Source organism: Loxodonta africana, chromosome 1 (genome assembly GCF_030014295.1).
Source record: "Loxodonta africana isolate mLoxAfr1 chromosome 1, mLoxAfr1.hap2, whole genome shotgun sequence".
NCBI classification, from domain to species: domain Eukaryota; kingdom Metazoa; phylum Chordata; class Mammalia; order Proboscidea; family Elephantidae; genus Loxodonta; species Loxodonta africana.
The window spans coordinates 162,301,893-162,328,244 of record NC_087342.1 but is presented as its reverse complement, the minus strand read 5'-3'; the positions used below and the strand labels follow the sequence as shown (position 1 = coordinate 162,328,244).

Sequence of the window (26,352 nt, the reverse complement as noted above, 5' to 3'; positions counted from 1 at the left end):
CCCATTTTGGTGTAGTTTAAATGCTTAAGAGTTTGGGAACTGGAATTATTACAGACTTGACCTTAAATTGGTATTCCTTGGGCAAATTATTTAACCTCTTTGAGGTTCAGTTTCCTTGTTTATTGTAAAATATAAGAATAGTATGGTATACTAACTTTAAACTATAACAATGCTCACTCTATAGTATTATTGTCAGAATTATGTAAGTTAATATGTATGATGTGTGTAAAGTCGTTGATACATGCTTGACACATAGCTAGCATCCATTCTTATAATGGCATGACCCAAATTAACCATTAGAATTAGACCATCCTGGCCAGTGGAACAGGGGCTTTTATACTTATTCTCTCCTTTCAGTTCTTCAATTTTTGCCTGGAAAATTTACATGAAAATACCCCTTCGTGAGCTGAATTATTTGGCTGGCCAAAATCAGTTAATTGTCAAATCGATAGTCGCGCTCTGTAGGAACACAGTTCTAAGCAGGTTCTTGACTTGATAATGTCTGACCACCCAAACATTACCATCAGAATGAAAATTTTATTTTATAGTGAGTATTGCCAGAAAGCAGCAAGCAGCATTTTAGATTTTGACTTGAGAGGATTAATATTCTAAAAATATTTTTAACTCTTTAACTAAGTCATTTTTAAACTCTCTAAGTTGAAAAAGCATTCAGGTGGTAACCTTCTCCAAAAGATTCTTTTACTAAATAAAGATGCTTCAGTAGGTTGAGTGTCTGTGTGATGTTTATACAAAGAGCTTGCCCTTGCTTGGGTAGAAGTGGTGTGGGATTAAACTGGGAATGATGTGAGGGAACCAGAGGCTCAGGAAGGTCAAGGGGAAGAGTAAAGTTTATTTGACCAGGAAATGTTTAGGTAGAGTGAAAGATGGCAAGGTATGAGTGGGGCTGTGCGAAATGATGGCATTTTGTAGCTTAAGGGCATAAGACCACTTGAGAATAAATCCTGTCACTCTTATACAGGGCTTGATAGCTCACCAAATATTTACAGATACCACCCTATTTAATCCTCACAATCATTGATGCAGAATTGGTCCTGTCCTCACTTTCCAGGTGAGGAAGGCGTGGCGGTACAGGGTAACACAGCCAGTGAGCAGCAGGGCTTGGACTTGACACCAGGTGTCCAGACTTGGAATCCAGGTTTCACTCTACTACATGGTGGCTATTGAAAAACGGTACCCATGGAAGTCATCCCCACCCAAAAAAGTAGCCAAAGGAAAAGATGGTTATATGGCTGAAATAGAAGACAGGGAAGAGGCAGGGGTGCTAAAATACATGCTGTGTGGTGAAAGTGGGGACCCTGTGAAGGCAGAAATGTGAGAGCAGAGAACCCAGACGTCACCACAAAGGCCAGATGAGGACATAAGCAAGTTGGACCAGAATATTCAGTCATGGATTTCCTGCAAACCTTGGTTATGGCAGAGCACATCTGCACTACTATTCCTGGGTCTATTCTTAAATAGACTTTTATGGTATAGTCAAGAAGGTAGGCTCTGACTGCCTGGTTTAGTCAGGTTCTGCCATTTACTGGCAATGTGACTTTGGGCAAGTTAATCCTCTGTGCCTCAGTTTCTTCATCTATAAAACATGGATAACAACAGTTCCTAGCTCATAAGGTGATTGCGAGGATGAAATGAGACAATACCTGTGGAATACCTGCCACATAGTAAGCACAGAATATCATTTTTATCCATCCAACTTGTCTCTGTCAGGTAAACATAGCCGACTGGAGAAGAGGTGAACCTGTACCAGAAAATACCCTTCTGGCCCATAGGCTACAGATAACAGAGAAGGCTGAAATGTGGTTACTTTTCTGAGCCCTTGTGGTCATGGCCCTATCGAAGTTTGTAAAGTTCTCGTGTGTGTGTGTGTGTGTTTTTCTTTTTTTAAATCGTTTATTTTATTTTTTTCTTGTTGAGAATATACACAGCAGAACATACCAATTCAACAATTTCTACGTGTATGAATCAGTGACTTTGATTACGTTCTTTAAGTTGAGCAACCATTCTCACCCTCCTTTTCTGAATTGTTCCTCCTCCTTTAACATAAACTCACTGCCCCTAAGGTTCTTATCGATCTTTCAAGTTCCTGTTGTCAGTTTGATCTGTGCAGATAGTTCTTAAGAGAGCACAGTGCTCAAGGCAGACATTCTTTACTAGTTAAGCTAAACTATTTTTTGGTTTTAAGAAGACTCCAGGGAATATTTTTGGTTTAAGTTTAAAGATTATTAGGGCAATAGTTTCAGGGGTTCATCCAGCCTCCATGGCTCCAGAAAATCTGGATCCCAAGAGAATTTGAAATTCTGTTCTACATTTTCTCCCTTTTGATCAGGATTTTTCTATAGCATCTTTGATCAAAATGTTCAGTAATGGTAGCTGGGCCAGTTCTTCTGGTCTCATGGCAAAGGAAGCAGTTATTCATGGGGGCAATTAGCCATACATTCCATTTCTTCCTCCTATACCTGATGCTTCTTCTTCCTCTGTTGATCCAGGTGAATGGGGTTCTCTTATGTTTTGACTAAGCTTGCATTTTGTGTTTCTGGGTGAGGTGAGCCCCAGTGACAAACAGATCTGGTTGTAAATTGAAGAGTTCCAACCCAGCAGTGTCTTCTCAGGAACAAAGGGAACTGAATGTATAACACATGGACTGTTTATTTCTGCTTCGGTTTTGACAGGAAACAGCAAGAAATTGACTCCAAAGATGCTATTATTTTGCATCAGTTTGCGAGACCTAACAATGGTGTTCCCAGTTTATCTCCTTTCTGTTTGAAAATGGAAACTTATTTAAGGATGGCTGACTTACCCTATCAGGTATATATTACAAATATGTTTTATTCGCATGACAGCAGTATCTGTTATAGGAGGTAGTATTTAATCCCACAGAGTGCAACTAGCATGCTCTTGGTGGCAGAGGGGGTGGAGTATGAAAGTAGCAGTGTCCAGTCCTTAGTAAGATGGGAATACTTGATTCAGGGTCTCTTTTACAAAAGGGTATGTAGACCTCTAAGAGCTTCAGGGCAATGGTATTTTCCCCTGACATAGATCCTGGTTTGGTTAATAGTTTGAATAGGCCTGTTGTCATTGTTATTAGTTGCTGGCGAGTTGATGTAGACTCATGGCGATCCCATGTGTGCAGGTAGAATTGTTCCATAGGGTTTTCAAGTCTGTGACCTTTCAGAAGTAGGTTGCCTGACCTGTCTTCCAAGGGTGTCTCTGGGTGGTTTGAACTGCCAATCTCTTGGCTGTTAGTTGAGCACTTAACCATATGTGTCACCCAGGGATTCCAGGATAGGCCTGTTGGGTGGTTGTTACTAAAGATGAGTGCGCCATTGCCTCCTGTATTATTTGGGTTTTTATTTATTGACAGCATTATACTTTGTCTTTCATGAATCCCAGGAGCAGAGGCACCAGGAGGCCACTGGATAGATATTTGTAGATTTTGTGAGAGCTTTCCACAGTGTTCTAAGTTCTGTGTGAATGCTTGGGAAACACTTGCTCATTTCTGCATTAAAGAATGAATAGAGGAGTGTACTTAAAGGCATAAATTTCCCTCTGAGTAATGCTTTACCTGCATCTCACAGATTTGACATGTTGTGTTTTTTCATTGTCATTCAGTTCTTGTATTTTTAAAAATTTCTCCTATGTTTTTCTTTTTAACACAGTTCCAGCCAGGTGGAATTTTTTTAAGGCTTTGATTTTGTTACTGATTTCTAATTTTATGGTCAGAGAAGATAGTCTCTGTCGTATTGATTCCTTGGAATTTACTGAGACTTTTTTTTTTTTAGCCTATTGTGTCATTAATTTTTATAAATGTTGAAAATAATCTACATATTCTCTGGGTATAGAGCTCTTTATATATCTACTTGCTTGAGCATGTTTAGGGTGTCATTTACACCTTCTATATCTCTGCTTATTTTTTGTCTGCTGTTCTAGCATTTTCTGAAAGGAGTATGTTAAAATATTTAAGTGTATTTGTTGATTTATGTCTTTTTCCTGTCATTCTATCTGTTCTTGCTTTATATAATAATATTTGTCATTGTATCGATAAGTATGTATAATATGAAAGATTATATCTTTACTGTTTTGTTTCTTTTCCAGTATATAGCATTCCTTTTTGTCCCTTATGAATCTTTTAATCCTTGAATTCAATGTTATCAGGTATTAAGATTGCTTCTCTAGCTTTCTTTTGGTTCATATTTGCTTGACACATCTTTCTCCACCCTTTTGTTTTTGGCTGTTCTGTATTTTATGTTTGTCTCTCATAGGCAATGCATTAGTTTTATCCAATCTGAGAGTCTTTTAATTGGGTAGTTTAACCCATTTATATAATCTGGGGTATACTTGTTATAATTATTATTTTATTAGGACTTATTTCTAACATTTATTTTATATTTTATATTCAAGCCAGGCCTGATAATGTCTTTATTATGCCTTCATATTTGGTAATTTGAGGTTTAAAGTTCTTTTCATTTAGTGCTTTGAATATATTCCTGTATTGTCTTTTTGCATCAATGTTGCAATAGAAAAATCTGATAGTAATCTGATTCTTTTTTCTTTTTCTCTCTGGAAGCCTCTGGAATTTGTTTTTAATCTTATTATTCTTAAATTTCACAACAATGTACCTTGATGTGGGTCTTTATGTATCCCGTTTGGTCATTTATAAACTTTCACCCTGAGACCTTCCATATGTTTTTACTTCTGGGAAATTATTAATTTTCTTCATCTATTTCCTCCTCTTGTTCATCTTCCCTCTCTTCTTTCCCCCCTGTTCCTTATTATCTACATATTGGCACTTTTGCTTTTCTTTTCTGTCTCTTTGAATTCTATCCCTTAATTCTTTTCTGGTTCTTTCTGAGAGAATTCCTCCCTCTGAGCTTCTGTTGCACTGGTCTGTTCTCTTCCTGTATTCATCATGCTATTTATCTCATCTGTTATGCTCTTTGGAGCCCTGGTGGCGTAGTGGTTAAGAGCTTGGGTGCTAACCAAAACTGTTGGCAATTCAGATTTACCAGACGTTCCTTGGAAACCCTATGGGGCAGTTCTACTCTGTCCTGTAGGGTTGCTATGAGTTGGAATCGACTCGATGGACACAGGTTATTATGCTCCTTATTTTTTTTAATATTTTTCTTCTTAATGTTTCTACTTGGCTTGTATTATTAATCTCTTCCTTTATCCCTTAAAAAAAAATTATGCTAATTCAAGTTATTTGGTTTGTCCCAATAATTCTGCTTCTGGTCACATGTATTCAGTCTGTTGCCCTTCTTTTATAGTAGTTGTACTCCTCAAGTGTCTACTTGTTCTCATCCAAAAGCTTCAATATACCATGGACATCAGCCTCTCTGCCTGGGAATTTGTGCTGGGCAAGGGCTAAAGCCTAGACCCCCGTTTGTGTCCCTCTAAGAGAGTTTAAGAAAGGGAAGTGAGCAAGCCTCAGGCATTCCAAAACCAGGGTGGTCCCTCTGGTTTCCTGCCATTCCAGATGGCTCCTCTCCTCAGAGTTCATCTTGAAGCTCTTACAAAGAACAGCCTTGGGAGTAGGTGGTCTTTCTAGATTGTAACAGATCTGCTGGGAGATGAGAGGGGGAGGGCTCCTCACCCAGCCGAGCATTTGACTGCCCTGCTTATGGTTTTGCTTCTCTGACTCCTGACTTTCCACGGCCTGTACTTTCTGAGCCTACTTCGGTCTGGGAGATGGATGGGGCGAATTACATCCTCTCGGCTTTCCTAAGTGCTATTGCAGAGGTCCTCTGGGAATATGGTGGAGGTGGCACTCAATGTGGACTTCAGGTTGGGGCATCAGGAAGAGCATGGGGGTGTTTGAGGAACAGAAAGGGGTTCTTTTGACTGGGGACTGGAGTACAAGGGTAAGTGGAGAGAGAGAATCAGGGAGATTATGCAGGACATTGTAAGCCAGCACTGAAGGAGAAAATAGCAATTAGTAACTAAAAACAGACAAAGCTTAAATGATCTAATGCATTGAATCAGATCTGGAAGATCATTGTTCAGCCTGGTGTTGGCTGTCAGCACTTGAATGTGTTACTGAGAGTCTCAAATTGAAGGAAGAGATTGCTACCCAGCTTCCACCTATCTCTGTTCCATCATCACACTTGATCAGAATGCCTTTTTTAGCCATGACAACTTTAGGGCAGCTAGGGTCCAAACCCTGAATTTTGCGCACTGTAGTGCTTCTTGTACTCCTCCCCCATGATAAAGTACTCCTGCTGTTTGCAGCAGCTGCAGCAGCTGCCAGGCTGTTCTGCCCTTTCCTTTCTTTCCTTCAAGCCGTTGAGGCCAACTGCTGCAGACCTGTCTTTACCAGCCTCCTGCCTACCTTTGTTCATGTTTCAGAGCAGCTGCCTTTAGTGAGTGTAACTGAAGCAGTAGACCACCCTCCTAGCTGTGGAGCCTGAAGCTGTTACAGAGGTCTTGGAGAAGGAGAGGAGTCCCTGAGCAGTGCGAACATTAACACACTCAACTGCTTACCAAAAAGTTGGAGGTTCAAGTCTACCCAGAGGCACCTGGGAAGAAAGGCCTGGCAATCCACTTCCGAAAAGACAGCCATTGAAAATCCTATGGGGCGCAGTTCTATTCTAACACACATGGGGTTGCCATGAGTCAGAGTTGACTGGATGGCAACTGGCTGGCTTGAGAAGGGGAGAACTTAACCCCTTCTAAAATAATTATTTCTTATACGCATGTTTTTAAAGAAGTAGTCACCCGGGTAAATTTTTCCTTTTGTGAGGTCTCTATGAAAAATAAATGCAAGGAGTATTCAGGAGGTGGCAGAGATCCTAAATAGAAGGAAATGGTTTGGTGGTTTAGAAAGGGACACTCTGTCTGGCTAGAGTTCCCTGAACGCCCCATGCTGGCAGCGAGGGCTCGTGTTGATGCAAGTGATGCCTGGGAGGGCTCATAGCTCAGTTCTTGGACAGGTCTGCAGAGAGGTGTTCTGTCCTAGCCCCAGGGCACTCCACCCTCAGCCTGTTCTTTGCCCTGTGCCCTTTAGAAAAGACTAAAATGCCATATTCCTAAGATCATGCTCTTATACTTCAAGCTTTTTTAATTTTTTAACCTAAGTGAGACTGGAATGAATATTTGATGACCATTAGTAGGAACCCACAAGCTTTTTTAAAAAAAGCGCAATGTATTGGTCATAGTTATTTTTAAAAACCAAAAATCAAGATATGAATACTGGTAACTCATTTTTATTTAATTTTTGTTTTGTTTTGTAATAATTATAGATTCACTGGAAATTACAGAAAATGTGCAGAGAGGTGAATAGAGTTAATTTTTTTAAAAAGAAAAATAGCTTTACTGTTTTTTCTGATCACATATGACATGTGGACCTTATAAAAAATTCAAACAATAAAAAATGCAAATGGAAAGTAAAAATCACCTTTCTAGAGATATCCATTCCTTCTTATTATCCAACAGTGTCTGAACTCTCTACTTGTATGGAATATGAAGAAGAGTTTGCAATAGTGACTAATTTAGGCTGTGTAGAACACCAAGAGAGCTGATTCAGATTTAAAAATCAACTTTGGGATCTAAGTGATCAAAATTCACTGAGAAAAGCAATTGTATAAATGGAATCATTATCCCAATCTCCTCCATCAGTGTGGCTAAGATCTTGACTGTTTTCATACAGTAGGCAGCAAATGTCACTCTGTAATTATTACCATTATTTTTTTAAATTGTGCTTTAGGTGAAAATTTACACAGCAAATTAGTTTCTCATTAAACAGTTAATATACAAATTGTTTTGTGACATTAGTTGCCAATCCCATGATGTGTCAACGTTCTCCCCTTTCCTACCCTGGGTTCCCTGTTTCCATTCTTTGAGTTTTCCTGTCCCTTCCTGCCCTCTTGTGTTTGCTTTGGGGCTAGTGTGCCCATTAGTCTTGTATACATGATTGAACTACGAAGGTCACTCTGTAATTCTATGTGTTCACAAAATGTGCGAGCCCCCATCTCACCCCTTTCTGGGATCGAGTTCCTTTGAGACACTGTAAACTTCCAGTATGCGTATGAATCAAAGGGGAACTTGTCAGAAACATAGATTTCTAGGCCATCTCTCCAATATTCTGATCCAGAGGACTACGCCAGGGCCCAGGAGTCTGCATTTTTAGCAGGCACTGTAGTTGAGTCGCTATGAGTCAGAATTGACTCAGTGACAGTGGGTTTGGTTTTAAGGGTAGTTGAGTCTGTTGTGTATACTTTGTTATACCTAAGTGTTACAGTTCCTGGAACCACTTGTTTATAGTGTAGTGGTCTTAAGCATTATTCAGGTGTAAAATACAGAATCTTAAGTGAGGTATTTGGTCAATAGCCTAGTCAGTACAAGCTTCCTCATGGTTTAATTTTACATTTTGGACTGTTCATTTATTATAACTAGACTGACCATTATCAGGATCGTTTAGTACCCTTTCCTCTCAGGGATTGGGGGGCTGAGGTTCTATATTTTACAATAAGCCAGAGCCTAAGATAAAATCGATGGGAATAAAGTGATATCTTCCTGTGGGATAGTTCATCCCCTCCCCCCCTTTTTTCATAAAGTAACCATTTAATCTCTTCAAGAATTTATGTGCTGAATTCATTCACTTGAATAGTAAGTACAGTCACTACCAAATATAAGGTTGCAACGTTTGTTTCTGTTAATCATAGAGTGAAATATAAATACAACATTGTTCTTCTCTTTTTAAAATTTACTCTGCTTAGAACTATTTTGGCGGAAAACTGTCTGCTCAAGGGAAAATGCCTTGGATTGAATATAATAATGAAAAAGTTTCTGGCACAGAGTTCATAATTGACTTTTTGGAAGAGAAACTTGGAGTGAATTTAAACAAAAACCTTGGCCCTCATGAAAGAGCTGTCTCCAGAGCGGTGACCAAAATGGTGGAGGAACACTTCTACTGGTGAGTCCCTTGGGCTTAGTGGCGGGCGCAGCGCACCTCCTGACCACAGACTTCTCAAGTAAACTCCAAGTTCTGTTTCATTTTTTAGATACTCGTCCCACCTTCTCAAAAAACTTCTGTGTTAATCCTTCAGGATAAGAAGGCGCCAAAGTTAGGACTGTTAAATTGCTAGGTATCTAGACTAGGGATTGGCAAGCATTTTCTGTACAGGGTCAGATAATTTTTGGTCTTCGTGGGCCATGTGGACTCTTTTGCAACTACCCAGCCCTGCCTTTGTAGCAGGAGATCAGCCATAAACAATATAGAAGTGAATACTGGGACAGTGTTCCAGTGAAAGGTTTTCTAATGGACGTTGAAAATTGAATTTTATAAAATTTAGTATTTTATTCCTCTTTTGATTTTTTTTCAACCTTTTAAAAATGTAAAGTTTGCCGACCCCTGGTCTAGACTGGAACTCACAAAGGTGTGGGGGATAATTCATTCGCTTGGGATCAGGAGTATTTACAAATACAAAGTACTGAACTAAAGTAATAAATAGAAAATGAAGCCAGGGTAGAATTCCTAGGTGAAGTAATTTGCACATACCTTTGTAAGATTACTGTCATTTTTGTTTAGATAACAAGAGCTTCTCTGTGTTCCAGAAGTAACAGGCTACTCCTTTCTGGGGTGTCTTTGCTCTGATAGCCTATTGACTATAGTTTGTATTCCCTACGTTTAATGAGTTGCCCCTGCTCTGCGTTGTCACTGCTCTGCTGTCTGTGACACCGTGAGTTAAGCAGACACAGCCCTTGCTTTATAAACTCATTATCATGTGGGCCTTTTCCTTTTTCTTTCATCCGTTTTCTGGAGTTTCAGTATCTTTTTCTACACCCCAAGAGATGAGAGTAGTTTTCTCCCATTTCTGCGAACTTCTCTTGTTCTGAAGATTTAATTAAGAATTAAACGTAATTTTTTGGCATTGATTGTTATTCCTGGGCCAGGTGCTCACTCAGTAGCTTTTACTGCACCTCCTCCACCAAGAGATACACTCAGTGTGGGGTTGATTATAGAATGTCCTTCCTCATCATCTCTGTATTTCATCTAGATAGCCCTTTCTTTAATGGAAGACTTGCTGTTTCTGTCTCTCATTTTAAAGTGATTCTTTATTTTTCTTCTTACTACTTTCAGCTCTTGCCTACCTGACCTGAAGTACTGTTTTCTGCCCACCTCCATCATTATAGAAGTGAAGGGAGTGGGAACAAGGAGGGAATTAAGAGAGGGAAGAAGCAGAGATACAGATCTGTGTGGGAGTAATCACAGACTCAGTGTTACGGGAATGAAGCCAGGTCTTCTCCTTATAATACGGATGGAGAACTGCTAGGCCTGTCATCTTAAATAGTGCAGGGTTGCAGTGTGGGTAGAAATCCATGACCGTGATGTGCTTAGCTTCTGGGAAAAGCCTTGCTTGCCAGGCTCCAGTCCTGGCATTGCAGCAACTGAAGGAAATGAAGAACCAGCATAGGGCCACCCCGACCCTCTGTGTCTTCTGTCGATGCTGCCCTCTGCAGCACCACCTCATTTGATTGATGGGCTCGTTGATGCCTAGTGCTTTTGTTCTGTCTGTTTTCTCGAAAAAAAGCTGAAAGCCATACGTTTTAGTTGTTGCTTTGGGTACCAGTCTATAATTTCTATAGTGATTCAGAAAATTTATATTTGGGTTATAAAGTCTTTGATCCAGCAAGATACCAAAGTACCACCCATTGCTGCTTTCTGCTCTGGGTATGCATGTTATTTTATATGTTTACTTACTAGCAGAAGTTCACGTCCTCTTGCCTTCCCTCCCCTCATCCCTGAGCTAGTTCTTGATGGGAGGCAGGTCTTCGATGGGCGCGAGGAGGGTGGCTGTGGGTGGAGGGCACAAGGGAGAGTTGGGAGGCAGTGCTCTGGTAAAAAAAAAAAAAGAAAAGAAACCCAGTGCCGTCGAGTCAATTCCGACTCATAGTGACCCTATAGTACAGAGCAGAACTGCCCCATAGGGTTTCTCTGGTAGGGAAGAATATTTTACAAACCACAGATGCCCAGGTGGTTCAGGAGCTGCTTGGGGCATATGTAGTTGTTGTTGTGTGCCATAGTGTCCATTATGACTCATATCAACCCTATAGGACAGAGTAGAACTCTATGGGAGAGGATCACCAGGTCTTTTTGCCCACAGAGCCTCTGATGGGTTCAAACCACCAGCCTTTTGGTTAGCAGTGGAGCATTTAACCATTGCGCCAGAGGGGTTCCTTCATATGTAGTAGACTTTTCTAATGATAATTTGATTTCCTTAATTGACTTTATAAATTGAAAAATACTTTTTTTTTTGGGTTAGCTATTACTTCTTATTTGTGTTTACTCAATGATTACTGTATTTTTACGTAAATTACATGGGCCTTCTATGTGTTTCCCAACTGTGCCCTTCCCTGTGCCACGAGATGTTTTCCTGAGTGCACTCTTAGTTATCTAGTACTGCTGTAACAGAAATACAAGTGAATGATGGCTTTAACAAACAAATTTATTCTCTTACAGTCTAGGAAGCCAGTAATCTGAATTCAGAGCGCCAGCTCCAGCGGAAGGCGTTCTCTCTCGGTTGGTTGTGGGTGCAGGTCCTTGTCATCAATTTTCCGTGGTAGAAGACCTTTTCAGTGCTTATGTGTTATGCTCCCAGTGCTTTTTTCTTGGTGGTATGAGATCCCCCTGTCTCTCTGCTCCCGTCTCCCTTTTATATCTCAAAAGAGATTGATTTAAGACACAACATAATCATGTAGATTGAGTCCTGTCTCATTAACATAACTCCTCTAATCCTGCCTCATTAACATTATAGAGGTAGGATTTACAACATATAGGAAAATCACACCAGATGACAAAACGGTGGACAATCACACAATACAGGGAATCATGGACTAGACAAGTTGATACACAATTCAAAACATGCAGCATGCTAACTTTTTAACAGCATCGTATAAAAAAATTGACATAGAGGAGGTTATGAAAATACCTCCTGGGGGGAGGGGAGGAGTGTGGTTGGCAAACAAACATAGAAGGTGCGTGTTATTTACATAAAACATGGTAATTTGAGGAAAAATATTGAAGCTGGGAGGAGAGGCCTTTGTTGAGAGGAAATTTCCAAGTAACATAACTAATTCCCCCACAATTCTTTAAATACCAAGTAGCAGAAGAAAAAGGAAGCCCATCTCTGTCTGTTTTATCAGGCTTCCAAAACTTTAGCCAGTTTCTTGCTTTGGGGAAACTGTGCTAGGGCTTTCCTGAGATCTCTAAATCCCAGTGGAGGAAACATCCTTTCTGTCCACACGGGACGGAAAAACCTCAAGCAGAGAATCCCCAGTACCCTTCCCTTCACACCCTCTCCTCCCTCCCCTTTTCTGGTCCAGAGATCACACCCAAAATGTGCATCTGTGGCCCACCAGAGGGAAGTACCGCAGTGTGCAGGAAAACATTACAAGTGTGAGCTTTCCGTGAGATCTTGTTAAGTTCTGACTGTCACTGTGGGGAATACAGTTAGTTCCAAGGCCATGTCTGTACTCACAGAAGTGGAAGAGGAAATCCAGTAAACCCACCCAACTGATTTCATTATCTGGACTTTTCACATGTGTTTATTTTGACCTGAAACTGTAAGAATCTCCCACTTCAGGTATGATTTTCTGGAAAGCAGAGGCAATAGAAAGCATTATTATATAACATCGCATAATTCTGAGTCTGCTTTAGGCTTGCTCGGATAGGGTGGCTCAGTTATAAAGTGGTTTTTCTGGCACTTGAAATCCAATCATTTATGTTCCACTTGCTTGTAAAAGCTGTTATTGAAGATGAAGGAGACGGTTTTGTATTCCCTTTGTGCCACTGAATGCTTAAGTTAGATCCAATGCAGGGAAGCCCGTATAAGGGAAGTCAGAGAGACACAAGGTCAAATTCCTGGAATGAAATTGATTTTCGGTAACAGAAACTACAGCTTCTTCGGTGTGCCATACTGACCCCTTGTGGACATCAGTGAGTGTCTTAAGAGTCTTCCAGCCCCATAAGAAAGTGTGCAAGGCACCACTGTGAGACCATCTAGTGGTAACATTTTCACCTATAACAATATAAGTATTAGAACAGTGAATTCAAGTTCCCTTCTAGGCAGGTCATAGGTTTTAAATTTCAACTTTGTTGTTTTGATGAATGGAGGGTAGGTGGGGTGGAGTGCATTACTAAAGTGACTTACTCAAAGAAGTTCTTTTCTAAAAGCCAGGAGACTCCCCCCAGTTACAATTCTACGATTGTGTTTCAGTTTTCTTTTCTCCCAGCATTAGATGTAGTGAGGGTTCCTGTTCGGAGGGGCTGGTCTAAAGCTCATGAAACTTGGTGAAGTAGAGAATGTAGAAGACAAGCAAAAGGTTTCGAGGATGTGGCACGGCACGGAGAAAGGCATTCTTGAGTTTGGAAGTCTCTCACTGGGTCTCATTCATCAAACAGAAGTTTGCTATGGTATTCCACATATTAATATTTCTTTCTTCTATGGGCCAGGCATTGTGTTAGGTTGTAACTAGAGATTCTGTCATTGAAAGATCAGAGACTGGCTTTTGTTGGTCTGTCTTCTTGAGATCCTTAAAAAAATGTTTGGGCAGGTGTTATTCTGCTGTTTGACAACTAAGACAATCAATCTTATTTAAAAAAAAAAAACACTCTGACTCCATTTTGCAGGAAAGATCGGATATATCCGTTGCGATAAGGAAAATAAGTTTCCCAGCTTCCTGAAGTAGGCCTTCATTCAAACCAAACCCACTGTCATTGAGTTGATTCCAACTCATAGCGACCCTGTAGGACAGAGTAGAGCTGCTGAGTTTCTGAGGCCATAAATCTTCATGGAAGCAGACTGCCACATCTTTCTCCCCTGGAGTGGCTGGTGGGTTCGAATTGCCTGCCGACCTTTTGGTTAGCAGCTGAGTGCTTAACCACTGCGCCAGCGGGGCTCCTTCCTTCAGAATGATAGATTATTTTAATTGCCTAGCCAAGTCTAGTTTCCAAATTGGCCCTCCCTGCCCTCTCCAGTTAATAATTCATGATTCCTTGTGCAGCGGGCCTCTTCCCACGAATCCCAGAAGAGTGGCAGCCCCTCTTTATTCTCCATCGGCACTTTTCTCTTTCCATTTTTCTATTTAAATGTGTGTCATCTCTTAGAAACACTGCTTAGCAATAGCTGGTTCAGGAGGAACACATTTTTTCATTCAATCAATAATTCATTCTTTCAGCAAACCTAATGAATAAAGTGAATAACTACTAGTGGCCAGGGAGTGTGCTAGATGTTGGGGAAGCAAGGCGAATAAAACTCTGTCCTCATAGGCTGGAGAAGAGTCACTGAGCCTGCATAATGGTCAGTGCTGGGGGAGAGTTTGAAGAACTGAAAAAAGGCAGCCAGCACCTGCTGGAAAGAAGAAGGGAAGGCTTCCCAGAGGAGGTGGTATGACATGGAATCTAGGGATAATCAAAGTGGTGAATGAAGGGGCTGGATAATAGGGAAGATTAGGGTGTCCAGGCCGAGGGAGCAGCATCTGCAAAGTTTAGAGGCAAGAAAGAGGAGTTTGGGAAAAGGCATGCAATTCTGTATGCTGGGAGATGGGCTGGAGAAAGGTTAGGTCATAGAGGGGGCAGGCCATGGGCTGGGGGGCTGGTGTGCCGGTGTGCCGTGTACCATGCTGAGGAGCTGTGGGGAGTTAATAAAATACTCTAAGAAGCAGCGTGATACACAGTTATATTTGCGTTTTAGGAGGCTCTTAGCAGCTGTTTTGGAGTCCTGGTGGCACAGTGCTTAAGTGTTATGGCTGCCAACCAAAAGGTTGGCAGTTTAAATCTACCAGCTTCTCTTTGGAAACCCTATGAGCAGTTCTACTCAGTCCTATAGGGTCAGTATGAGTTGGAATCGACTCAGTGGCAGTGGGTTTTTGGTTTTAGTGGCTGTCTTGGGGCAAATAGATTTCGAGGGGACTAGAAGGAATGTCAGAAGACCTACTGGGAGGCTACTGTCCTCATGGTTGAGGAATGATGAAGGAATGATGTAACAGTGTTAATGGAATTGGAGAAAAGGGCAAATTCACAGAGTATGTAGCTGTCAACAGAGAGGGGGCAGTGGAGAATAACTCCGAGGATTCTGACTTGGGTGAGGTGAAGCAGGTTTGAAGGAAGTGAAGACGATGAGTCCAATTTTGGAAATGTTTGTTTTCAGTTTCTGAGGATTGGCCACATGGAAGCTATAGATCTCATGACAAAGGTCTGGGCTGGATATAGATTTGGGAGTCATCAGTTTGAAATCATGGGCATGAATTAGATCGTCCTAGGAATGTGGAGTAAAGAGATAGGAGGAGTGGAGATAGAGATCTTGGGAACATATAAAGAGTTGGGGAGAAAAAGAGTCCTTCAGGTAGGCTGAGAAGAAGACACATGAGACATGGGAGGAAAAGCCGTAGAGACATAAGCCAAGGAAGAGATCCAGCAAAGAGGTTAATAGTGTCAGATGCTGCAGAAAGGTCAAAGAAGCTAAATATAGGAAAAAAAAGTTTCTTTGGATTTTGCGACAAAGGGGTCATTGTTGAATTGGGCAAGAGTGGTTTTGGTGAAATGGTGGGGCTTGGAGCATCCTGCTACGTGGACCAAGTTTTCTGAAAGCTAGGCTGTAACAGGAGGTGGATGCTTGGTAAATGGTGTGTAATGTGTTATGTTGTGTTCTACTGGTAGCAATTGATTTAGGAATTCATGAAACTCCTGTTTCCTTTGGTATTGGAGTTTAGAGTGAAAGGGAAGAGAAATTAGAATGTGTCCCCTTCCTAGCCCTGACTATATAAATATTTCATTGGGCTTGACCCTTGAAGTCCCTACTTGGCCCTCATTTATTTATTTTCCCTGAAACAGGTCTACAGTATTGGGTATGGGGAAGCAAAGAGAGGAAGAGAAATCAAGAAAACAGGCAGGAAAGAGAAGAGAGGAAGACCGACAGTTTCTGAAGTTACTTTCAACTGCAAAATTCTGAATCAACCCAGTGTTCCTTCTTTTGTACCCTAACACTTGACCTGCTTATGCAGGTAGAGAAACTTAACACTGTTGCTTGGATGGAATCTCCTTGCCTACCTGTGTGCCCAGAACAGCTGCCTCTCCAATCCCGACCTGCTACTCCAGACCACCATTACTCTGCTAAAACTCTCTACCCATTGCCACGTCTTTGTCTTCTGCCTCATTTCCTGCCCTACAGAGGACATTGAAGTCATCAGGCAGGAACTCAACCTCTGTATATAGCCCCTCACCCCTTGCAACCTCCTCCTCCTCTCCATTCAGAGAAAGAGGTGTCCCTACTTCTCTGTAAGCTGGCCCTTCCTCCCTTGCTGTCTTATCATCTAACTTGCCCTTAACTGTAGTGTCTCTAACACTACTCATCCTAGAAGTGTCTTTTTTAATCATATTTTATTGTGCCTAGAAGCTTCTTTAAGTGACCTTATCTCCTCTTATAGCTTTAAAATTACCATCAATATGCTGCCACCCACCAGTTCTTTATCTTGAGTCTCAACCTATCTCCTGAGTCCTCAACCTTTTGGACATCTTCACTTGGGTTTCCATGGGCACTTTAAATGCAAGAGGTTAACTCATCTTCTATTGCCCAAGTATGTTTTATCTTGTGTATTCCAGTAGTGGTTAATGGCATCATAATCCCCTCAACCTAGTGGATGATCCGCTCATTATCATCCACTGATCTAGGAGAAAATATCCAATTTTTCCTTATACCTAGTCCTTTATATCCCTTGGTCAATAGATGCTGTTTCTCCTATTTTGGTATTTCTTCTATGTATTCCCTTATTCACTATCGTCTCTGCCGTTGCCTTAGTTCAGTGCATCATTTCTGCCTGGTCTTCTAACTGGCCTTCCTACCCCCAGTTTCTTCAACTTTCAACTTCCTTTATATCACCACAAATTGGTTTATGTTTCTTGTCTGCTTAAAACCTGTCAGCGGTTTACCTTTGCATTTGGAATAAAGTTAAATACCCTTGACCTCAGGCCCTCTTGATTTGCTCCTCACTCACCCTTTCAGCCTCCTTTCTCACTAGCACCCTCACAAGTAGCCCATATCCGACCCAGCCTTACCAAGGTTCTTGCAGTTCACCAACCATCCATTGCTCTAAACATACATGCCTTCTCCCTCTGCTCTGCCTTGTAAAGTCGTGCTCACCCTTCAAGATCAGTTATGCTTTTTGATAAACCCCACGTAATTTGTCTACAAAGAATGTATTTTTTTTCCACATCAACCTGTCAGAGCCAGCACATTCCTCTACTCTTTAGATGCTTCTTGGATGCTATTATTACTTCGTCATGCTCAACTTAGGATAATTTAGTTTTATCCTGAGACCATTGACTTCTCAATCAAGGATGGTGTAAAACCCTTATTGTGAATTTAGATCTAGTACAATTAGAATGAAAGTGCTGAATTGTTCTAATGGGATGTGAAAATGGTCACTTCAGTTACAGCAGGTGTAAAGAGAAGAGCAAGTAGAAAAGCATTTAGTTTTCATGTTTACATAGAATTTACTAAAATTAATGTGAGATAGTTTATATCAAAAGAGCATTGAGTGCTCTGACTGTACACATTAATTAGCCACCATTGCAATGTACTTTTCCTCTTTTCAGCAAAACCCATTTCTTGACTCCTGAATATATCAAGAGGCTTACAAAGGAGAGAGAAGGCTTTCCTAACACAATTTGTAGACATTTTAAAAAAGGATAATAAAGAAGAGTTATGGATGCAATACAGAGAGTGTGTTGAAATTGATTGTAGGAATTTTCAGTAAAATTCAGAAATGCTTCAAAAATTTTAGAGTGATCTTCTGTTTCTTTTTCATTTTCTCTTTTTAAAAAAGAGAACCCTCCAAAGAAGAGAACTATGAAATGATAAAAATTTCAAGGCCCTTTTCTTTCTGCCTTTGTTCTTTTTTATTTTCCATGTGATAGAAAATAGCATTTCATTGTAGCTGCAATTTCACTTTCATCCCTTGTGTTCTGTTAAGCTATTTTTCCTAAGTGGCCATTAACGCTATTTCAACCAGCATCAGGAATAGAGGTGACTGCCAGTACGTTTTTTATTGCTCATTATGTGGGAAAAACTGAAATATCTTATGCCTGGACTCCCACCACTGCATTTACCTCAAAACTCTTTTAATTTGTATTTACCAACACTATTAGCCATAAAAACATTCCCGTAATTGCACAGGTTCAGAGAACAAAATTAGCAAAAGCCTGGATATTGCGACCAACAGAATGTACAGCCTGTGAATAGCTGCTTAACTGTCCATACATACTAAGCAGGAGCACCTGGATGGATGAGCTTGCTGCAAGATGGGAAATATGATTCCACCGAGTTCCTTTGGTGATTTATTCCCTGTAGAGTCCTTGAGAACAAATGGAAGCAGAGAGTTGACTTTCTGGAGAGTGAATCATTTATGTAATAGTTATAATTTATATAATTGATAATAAACATAAACAGGTATATCCATTCCCCAATCCTTTTTTGAAGAAAATCTTTTATGAAATATAAAATGCATATACAAAGTATATAAAATAAAAATATGCAGCTTAATTAATGAACACAAAGGATATACCTGTGTAACCATCACTTGGTCAAGAAAGAGAATGATGCCAGCCCCCCAATTATTACCTCCTTCTCCCCTGTTCCCCCACAGGTACTATCATCCCAACTAAAACGCTTCTAAAAGTGGGTTTCTACTTGTCTGCAGTGGAGTTGCATCAGAGAAAGCAGAAGCATGGCATTGGGAGGTGGGAGATGGGGAGAAGTCTGAGGGAGGGTACTGGGGGAGGGTTGGTGGCATTGTAACAAATGGTGCTGTTATCTGGATATTTTATGGTTTCTCTTGCAGGCCATTATGTCTAGGCATTATCTAGAGCCTGTTGTAATACCTGCCATGCAGATTGCTCTTTGTAAAAGCTGGAATTATTCAGTTCCTCCAGAGTGCACTAAATTCTGAATGATTCATTCAAAAGTGATTCTGGAGGTGATATGTATCTGATGCACAGTAGTAACTTGTTTCCACACAATTCCAGGACGTTAGCTTATTGCCAGTGGGTGGACAATCTCAATGAGACCCGGAAGATGCTCTCCCTTAGTGGTGGTGGTCCCTTCAGTAACCTGCTGAGGTGGGTTGTGTGCCACATAACGAAAGGAATTGTGAAACGCGAGATGCACGGTCATGGCATTGGCCGCTTCTCCGAGGAAGAGATTTACAGGCTGATGGAGAAGGACATGCGGTCGTTAGCAGGGCTTTTAGGTAATGTACCATGCCTTCTGTTCTTTATGTCCTGACTTTCTGCATGATTAGTAAAGCACTGTTGGTTATTACCATTTCAAGTTTTATTTGGGTTGGTTTATTTGCTTTCACGTGTAGGTAGTAGTCCCACCATTTAAGCAAATCCTCTAATTTCCAGGAGCATGTGTTTCTCTTCTTACTGACTTGCATGTGACTCTTTCTAGTGTGGTGAGGCCCCATGTGACAGAGTATGGAACATGGTGCGGCATCACTACCTAGCTGTAAGTGATACCGGCATTTCTGAATGTGTTGTGAGAAAGGGGTGATTTTGAGCAAGGAAGCTCTTCTATTTATAAAAAGGTTAGGTTTAAAAGGCTGCTTATAAGCATATCTGCTCAGAAGATGGGACTGTGCACCTGGTGAAATCAGGTTATGTTTGAGAGAGATGCTGATCATTCTGACCCATCTCATGTGCATGTCCAGCAAGTGCTGTATTCTTATGCCTTTCATTTCCATTTGTAATCTTGGGTTTCTTCTTACTAGCATGTTATAACACTTGTCTGTGTTTGGATTTACTGCACACATTGGGTTTACTTACGTTTGGGAAACCCCTCAAAGAGAATCCCAGAGCAGCAGACATCCGTGGGCTGGTGAGGATGGTTGAGTAGAATGGCATGCTCTTGTTTATCTTGTTGGCTGGAGGTTGCCTGGGCAGACATGGTTCTGTGCTGAGACTTAGCTATGACAATTCAAAAACAGATCATTTGAATTTAGGAGCTATGTGTGAAATGGAGCCCTAGCGGCTCAGTGGTTAAGAGCTTGGCTGCTAACCAAAAGGTCAGCAGTTTGAAGAGTAGAGTAGAAATAGCCCATACGGTTTCCAAGGAGCACCTGGTGGATTCAAACAGCCATAGCTGTTAACCACTATACCACCAGGTTTTCCAGTGGAGGGCAGAGATCAAAAATAGCCAAGTTCTTGACATGAAAACAGTGGATGGAGTAGCCACTCACAGAGTTGGGGAACACTGGAGGAGATGGGACATCATGAATTTTAGTTGTGAATATACTGAATCTGAGATTCCTGTGAGACAAATATGTGAGTGGAGATGCAGTATATGATAAAGGCAGCCTTTCAAATCAGTGGAGCAAAGACAGATGAATTCAGTAAATGGTGTTGGGACAGCTGGCTAACCATTTGGAAAAAGATCAGTATAGTGCTGACTTCATGTTGTACATCTGAATAAATTCCAAGTGATTAAGCATTGAAATGTAAAAAATAAAACATAAAGGTACCAGAAAACTTTTATATAATCTTGAACTTTGGAAAGTTTTTCTGAACATGGTACCAATGGGAGAAGCTATAGAAAATTGCGTAGTTTGATTACATGAAAAAACAAAACAAACCTCCTGTATGTCAAAAATCACCAGAAATAAAATAAAAAGTGAAAATGTTCAGCTGGATAGATATTTGTAACATGCGACAGGCTGATGGAGAAGGACACTCGGTCGTTAGCAGGGCTTTTGGGTAATGTGTGAAGAGCTTCTATAAATCAATGAGAAAGGAGAATACCTGAAGGGGAAAATTGGGCAAAAGACATTAAAAGGCAGTTCACAAAAATGATGAATGATGAATAGATATATGAAAAAATGTTCAACCTTTTCAGAGAAATGCAAGTTAAAAAGTCAGGCACACCTCTGTCAATGAAATCAGCAAAGTTTTTTTTTTTTTTTTTTTTTAAGAGAAGTAATGGCAGTAATGTATTCTGCTGACAGGAGTAGAAATTACTACATACTTTCTGAAGTTGAGTTTCATAGTTTCAAAAGTAGCAAAGCTTTACACATTTGTTTATTAAACAGTTCAACTTTTAGTATTTTTTCCTAAGAAAAGTATTACAAAGATTTCTCTAGCAGGAAGATTGTAACACTGAAACATTGAAATTGTACAGTTGTTTAATAGTATAGTTCTTTGATGGAGCCTCTGATGTTTTGTTTTGAGATGTTAGCCAGAAAGTTAAGTTACTTTGGGCACTTGCTGCTCTGTCTTTCCTCTGTTGCTCGCACCCTCATGTCATCAGCTTTCCAGTCTTCCAGCTGCGTGGGGGGTGAGAGGAGTTTGAGCCTTTAACCATGGGAGAAATCATATAAATTGGTATATCTTTAGGTGACAGAAACCCTGGTGGCATAGTGGTTAAGTGCTATGGCTGCTAACCAAAAGGTCAGCAGTTCAAATCTACCAGGCACTCCTTAGAAACTCTATGGGACAGTTCTACTCTGTCCTATAGGGTCACTATGAGTTGGAATCCACTCAACTCGACGGCAACGAGTTTGGCTTTTTTTGATATTAGGTGGCCAGTGTGGATCATTTGTAAGTAATGTGCGTTTATCTCAAGGGATGGTTGATACCTGTTGCATCAGTTTTCTTTGATGACCCATTAAACCTGTTGCTGCCGAGTTGGTTCTGGCTCATAGCGACCCTATAGGACAGAGTAGAACTGCCCCATAGAGTTTCCAAGGAGCAGCTGGTGGATTCAAACTGCCGACCTTTTTTGGTTAACAACTGAGCTCTTAACCACCGTGCCACCAGGGCTCCTGTTTGGTCATAGACACAACTAGAGAAATGATCATTATTGCTAAGGATGCTCTAAAGACATGAGCAGGGTGGGTGTCAGGAGGTTGGGCCCAGTGGACTTTGCTGTGTAAGACCACTTGGGAGAGTTAAAGGCTTTAAAAAAAAATTTTTTTTTTTTTTTTTTTTTATTAATGGTGCATAGTTAAGTGACGACAGGAATAAATTCAAAACACTAAACTCGTAATTTGCTTCCATATGGGTAAATTGACTTGAAATCCAAACTAGATGAGAAGGCAACAAATGAACATTTAAAAATTTTTCACAACTAATTAGACTAACAAGAAAACTAATTGTTTGAACATTAATTTTCTATCTGTTAATGCAGATGCTCTGCTAGGCTCTTGGGAAATGAAGATGAATAAAAACGGTCTCTACTCTCAAGAAGCTTATAGTCTAGGAGTGCTCAAGTTTCTAGGCCCAAGCAAATGATATCCTAGGATGTGGAAAATTAAATATCTGATCTTGGGACTCCTATTATAAGCTTTCAGAAATGGAAAGAATAGGAAAAATATCAGAAGATGGAAATAGTAAACTGTTCCTATTTTCAAAAGGGGTGGGAGGAATAGATTCGGATTACAAAATAAAATACTAGAATGAATTATTAAATACATACATGGTTGGTTTTCATGAAGGACTGTTATTAGTTCATTGTGAATAAATTGTATTAAAAAGTAACTACTGTGTCTTCTTGACTTGCTGGACTTACTACCTGAATAGATAATCTTTTGATTTCATCAAGCTATTGGAGCCCGTTCATGATATTCTTGGGGGCAAGATATCTTATTTTCAAAGGGTGCTTCATGGATTCATATGGTTTCACCAAGTTTCCTTGAGTGCTATGGTAGGGAGAAGAGGTGCCCTAGCAAGTGTGTTTCTCCCCACTCCTGCTTCACCTAGAGCAGCTCCTCTTTATCTGTTTATATATTGGGAATCTGTCAGGTTTTATTTGACACAGGGCTTTCCTTCCCAAAGAAAAAAGTTTGAAAACCCTGGGATTAGATTGTGGTGGATTCATGGCTGTTTGAGTAGCTGTACCCTCACGGTTTCAGTTAATGGATTGATATCAACTGGAAGGGAGGCCTCTAGGGACTCTGCATTTGACCTTATCGGGTTTAGTACTTTTCTCAATGACCTGTTGACAACTGCAAAGGCATGTTTAATGGTTTTTGAATGATGCTAGGTGGGAGGATAGCTAAAAACTTGAAAGGGAGAATCAGGGATCAGAGGTTTCAACCTTAACAAGAAGAAACCTAATAGGAATAAATGTCAAATTCTGTACTTAGTTCCAAAAATATAATGGCACAAATACAAGGTGGGAAGAGACATATGAAAAAAGATTAAGGACTGTGAGTTGATTTCAATCTCAATGTATGTCACCAGAGTGATGGGCTGTGCCAAAGAAGCTAATAAAAACCTAGGCTGTATAAGCAGAGTATAGTGTCTCAGCTTAAAAGTTGCTTCCTCAAATGGTTAGTAGTGATGGTTGAACAAGATGATGAATATATTTAATGTTACTGAACTATACATGTGAAGCTTGTTGAAATAGCAAGTGTTTTACTATCTATATGTTTACCACATTAAAAAAAAAAAGTATTAAAAAATATTGTTTCCTTAAAGAAACCTTTTTGGAACTGTCCCAGAGTGTGTCAGGCAGAATTGTTCTGTACTTCCAGGCACCAGGTGCCTTCTTCATCAGAACATTGCCTGCACCTTCTCACAGTGGTTTGGCTTGACCCTCTCTCAGCTGGACTCTGCGCTCCGTCAGGCATGGTCTGGTGGATTCATCTCTGGGTCTGCCTGAGTGCCTGGCATGCATTAAGCATGGCATCCGACAAATGTTTGTTGAACAAAGGAGTGTGATGTTCAGTTCTGGGATCCACTTTTTAAGAAGAAAACGCACAATCTAGTGTGTATCCAGAAGAGGGAGTTTAGGAAGGTGGTTGGTCTTAAAATAATTTTATTTGAGGAATTTGAGGATACTGGGGATGGTTAGGAGTCCCTGAGAGGAACAAATGGCTAACATGTTCAGCTGTTAACTGAAAGGTTGGAGGTTTGAGTATATCCAGAGGTGGCTTGGAAGAAAGGCCTGGTGATCTACTTTTGAAAAATCAGATATTGAAAGCCCTGTGGAACACAGTTCACTCTGGCATACGTGGGAGTTGCCAGGAATCGGAGTCGACTTGATGGCAACTGTCTTTTCTGGAATGGATAGCCTAGAGAAGGGAGGATTTAAGGGTCATATACTTGCTTCTTTTCAAAAACAAAAAGTGGTAGTGATTTTGGTGTTGTTGCAGATGACTGGCATAATAGGGGAGGGGAGGAAAGGACAGAAAGAGTGTGGAATGTATATGAGAGGAAATGACAATAGATTACAACTTAAGATGAGGTTGGATAACCGTTATGACAGCTGAGGAGGATTTTTTAAAAAAATTTTTATTGTGCTTTAAGTGATTTACAAATCAAGTCAGTCTCTCACACAAAAACTTATATACACCTTGCTACATACTCCCAATTGCTCTCCACCTGATGAGACAGCCTGCTCCCTCCCCCCACTCTCTTTTCGTGTCCATTTCGCCAGCTTCTAACCCCCTCCACCCTCTCATCTCCCCTCCAGGCAGGAGATGCCAACATAGACTCAAGTGTCCACCTGATCCAAGATGCTCACTCCTCACCAGCATCCCTCTCCAACCCATTGTCCAGTCCAATCCCTGTCTGAAGAGTTGGCTTTGGGAATGGTTCCTGTCTTGGGCTAACAGAAGGTCGGGGGCCATGACCTCTGGTGTCCTTCTAGTCTCAGTCAGACCATTAAGTCTGGTCTTTTTATGAGAATTTGGGGTCTGCATCCTACTGCTCTTCTGCTCCCTCGGGGGCTCTCTGTTACGTTCCCTGTCAGGGTAGTCATCAGTTGTAGCTGGGCACCATCTGGCTCTTCTGGTTTCAGGCTAATGTAGTCTCTGGTTTATATGACCCTTTCTGTCTCTTAGGAAACCCTGATGGCGTAGTGCTTAAGTGCTACGGCTGCTAACGAAAGGGACGGCAGTTCGAATCCGCCAGGCGCTCCTTGGAAACTTTATGGAGCAGTGCTACTCTGTCCTGTAGGGTTGCTATGAGTCGGAATTGACTTGACGGCATTGGATTTTGGATTTTCTGTCTCTTGGGCTCCTAATTACCTTTTGTCCTTGGTGTTCTTCATTCTCCTTTGATCCAGGTGGGTTGAGACCAGTTGATGCATCTTAGATGGCAGCTTGCTATCGTTTAAGACCCCAGACACCTCTCTCCAAGGTGGGATGCAGAATGTTTTAATAGATTTTATTATGCCAGTTGACTTAGATGTCCCTTAAAACCATGGTCCCCAATTCCCCGCCCCTGCTACGCTGGCCTTCGAAGCATTCAGTTTATTCAGGAAACTTCTTTGCTTTTGGTTTAGTCCGGTTGTGCTGACCTCGCCTGTGTTGTGGGTTATCTTTCCCATCACCTAAAGTAGTTCTTATCTACTATCTAATTAGTGACTACCCCTCTCCCTCCCCCATCTCGTAACCATCAAAGAATATTTTCTTCTCTGTTTAAACTATTTCTTGAGTTCTTATAATTGTGGTCTTTTACAATATTTGTCCTTTTGCGACTGACTAATTTCACTCAGCATAATGCCTTCCAGATTCCTCCATGTTATGAAATGTTTCACAGATTCGTCACTGTTCTTTATCGATGCATACTGTCCCATTATGTGAATATACGATAATTTATCCATTCATCCGTTGATGGGCACCTTGGTTGCTTCCATCTTTTGCTATTGTAAACAGTGCTGCAATGAACCTGGGTGTGCATATATCTGTTTGTGTAAAGGCTCTTATTTCTCTAGGATATATTCCAAGGAGTGGGATTGCTGGATCATATGGTAGTTCTATTTCTAGCTTTTTAAGGAAGCACCAAATCGATTTCCAAAGCGGTTGTACCATCTCACAGAGAAGGAATGTTTTTACAGCTGGTGAGTTTTTTTTTTAATTTTTTTGAGATATTTAGCTAGAGATGATCTCTGGAGGTCTTTCCAGTTCTAACGATGTCTTAGTTATCCAGTGCTGCTATAACAGAAATGCCACAAGTGGACGGCTTTAACAAACAGAAATTTATTCTCTCACAGAAAGGAGGCTAGATGTCTGAATTCAGGATGCCAGCTCCAGGGGAAGGCTTTCTCTCTTTGTCGGCTCTGGGGAAGGTCTTTTCATCAATCTTCCCTGGTTGAGGAGCTTCTCAGTGCAGAGACCCTGGGTCCAAAGGACACACTATTCTTATTCTCCTGGCTCTTGTTTCTTGGTGGTATAAGGTCCCCATGTCTCTGTGCTTGCTTCTCTCTTTTATATCTCAAAAGAGATTGGCTTAACACACAACCTAATCTTGTAGATTGAGTCCTACCTCATTAACATAACTGCCTCTAATCCTGCTTCATTAACATCATAGAGGTAGGATTTACAACACATAGGAAAATC

The 26,352-nt window shown here is 40.8% G+C and overlaps 1 protein-coding gene across 1 annotated transcript in view; it reads left to right on the top strand.

The window, feature by feature from the left end:
• The window catches only part of FAXC (failed axon connections homolog, metaxin like GST domain containing), a 68,794-nt gene that overhangs the window by 3,911 nt on the left and 38,531 nt on the right, over positions 1–26,352 (top strand). Inside the window, exons 2-4 of the mRNA XM_003404329.3 lie at positions 2,691–2,826; positions 8,733–8,929; positions 19,037–19,260. Coding sequence (XP_003404377.1) covers positions 2,691–2,826; positions 8,733–8,929; positions 19,037–19,260 — 557 coding nt within the window. The remainder of the gene's footprint in view (positions 1–2,690; positions 2,827–8,732; positions 8,930–19,036; positions 19,261–26,352) is intronic.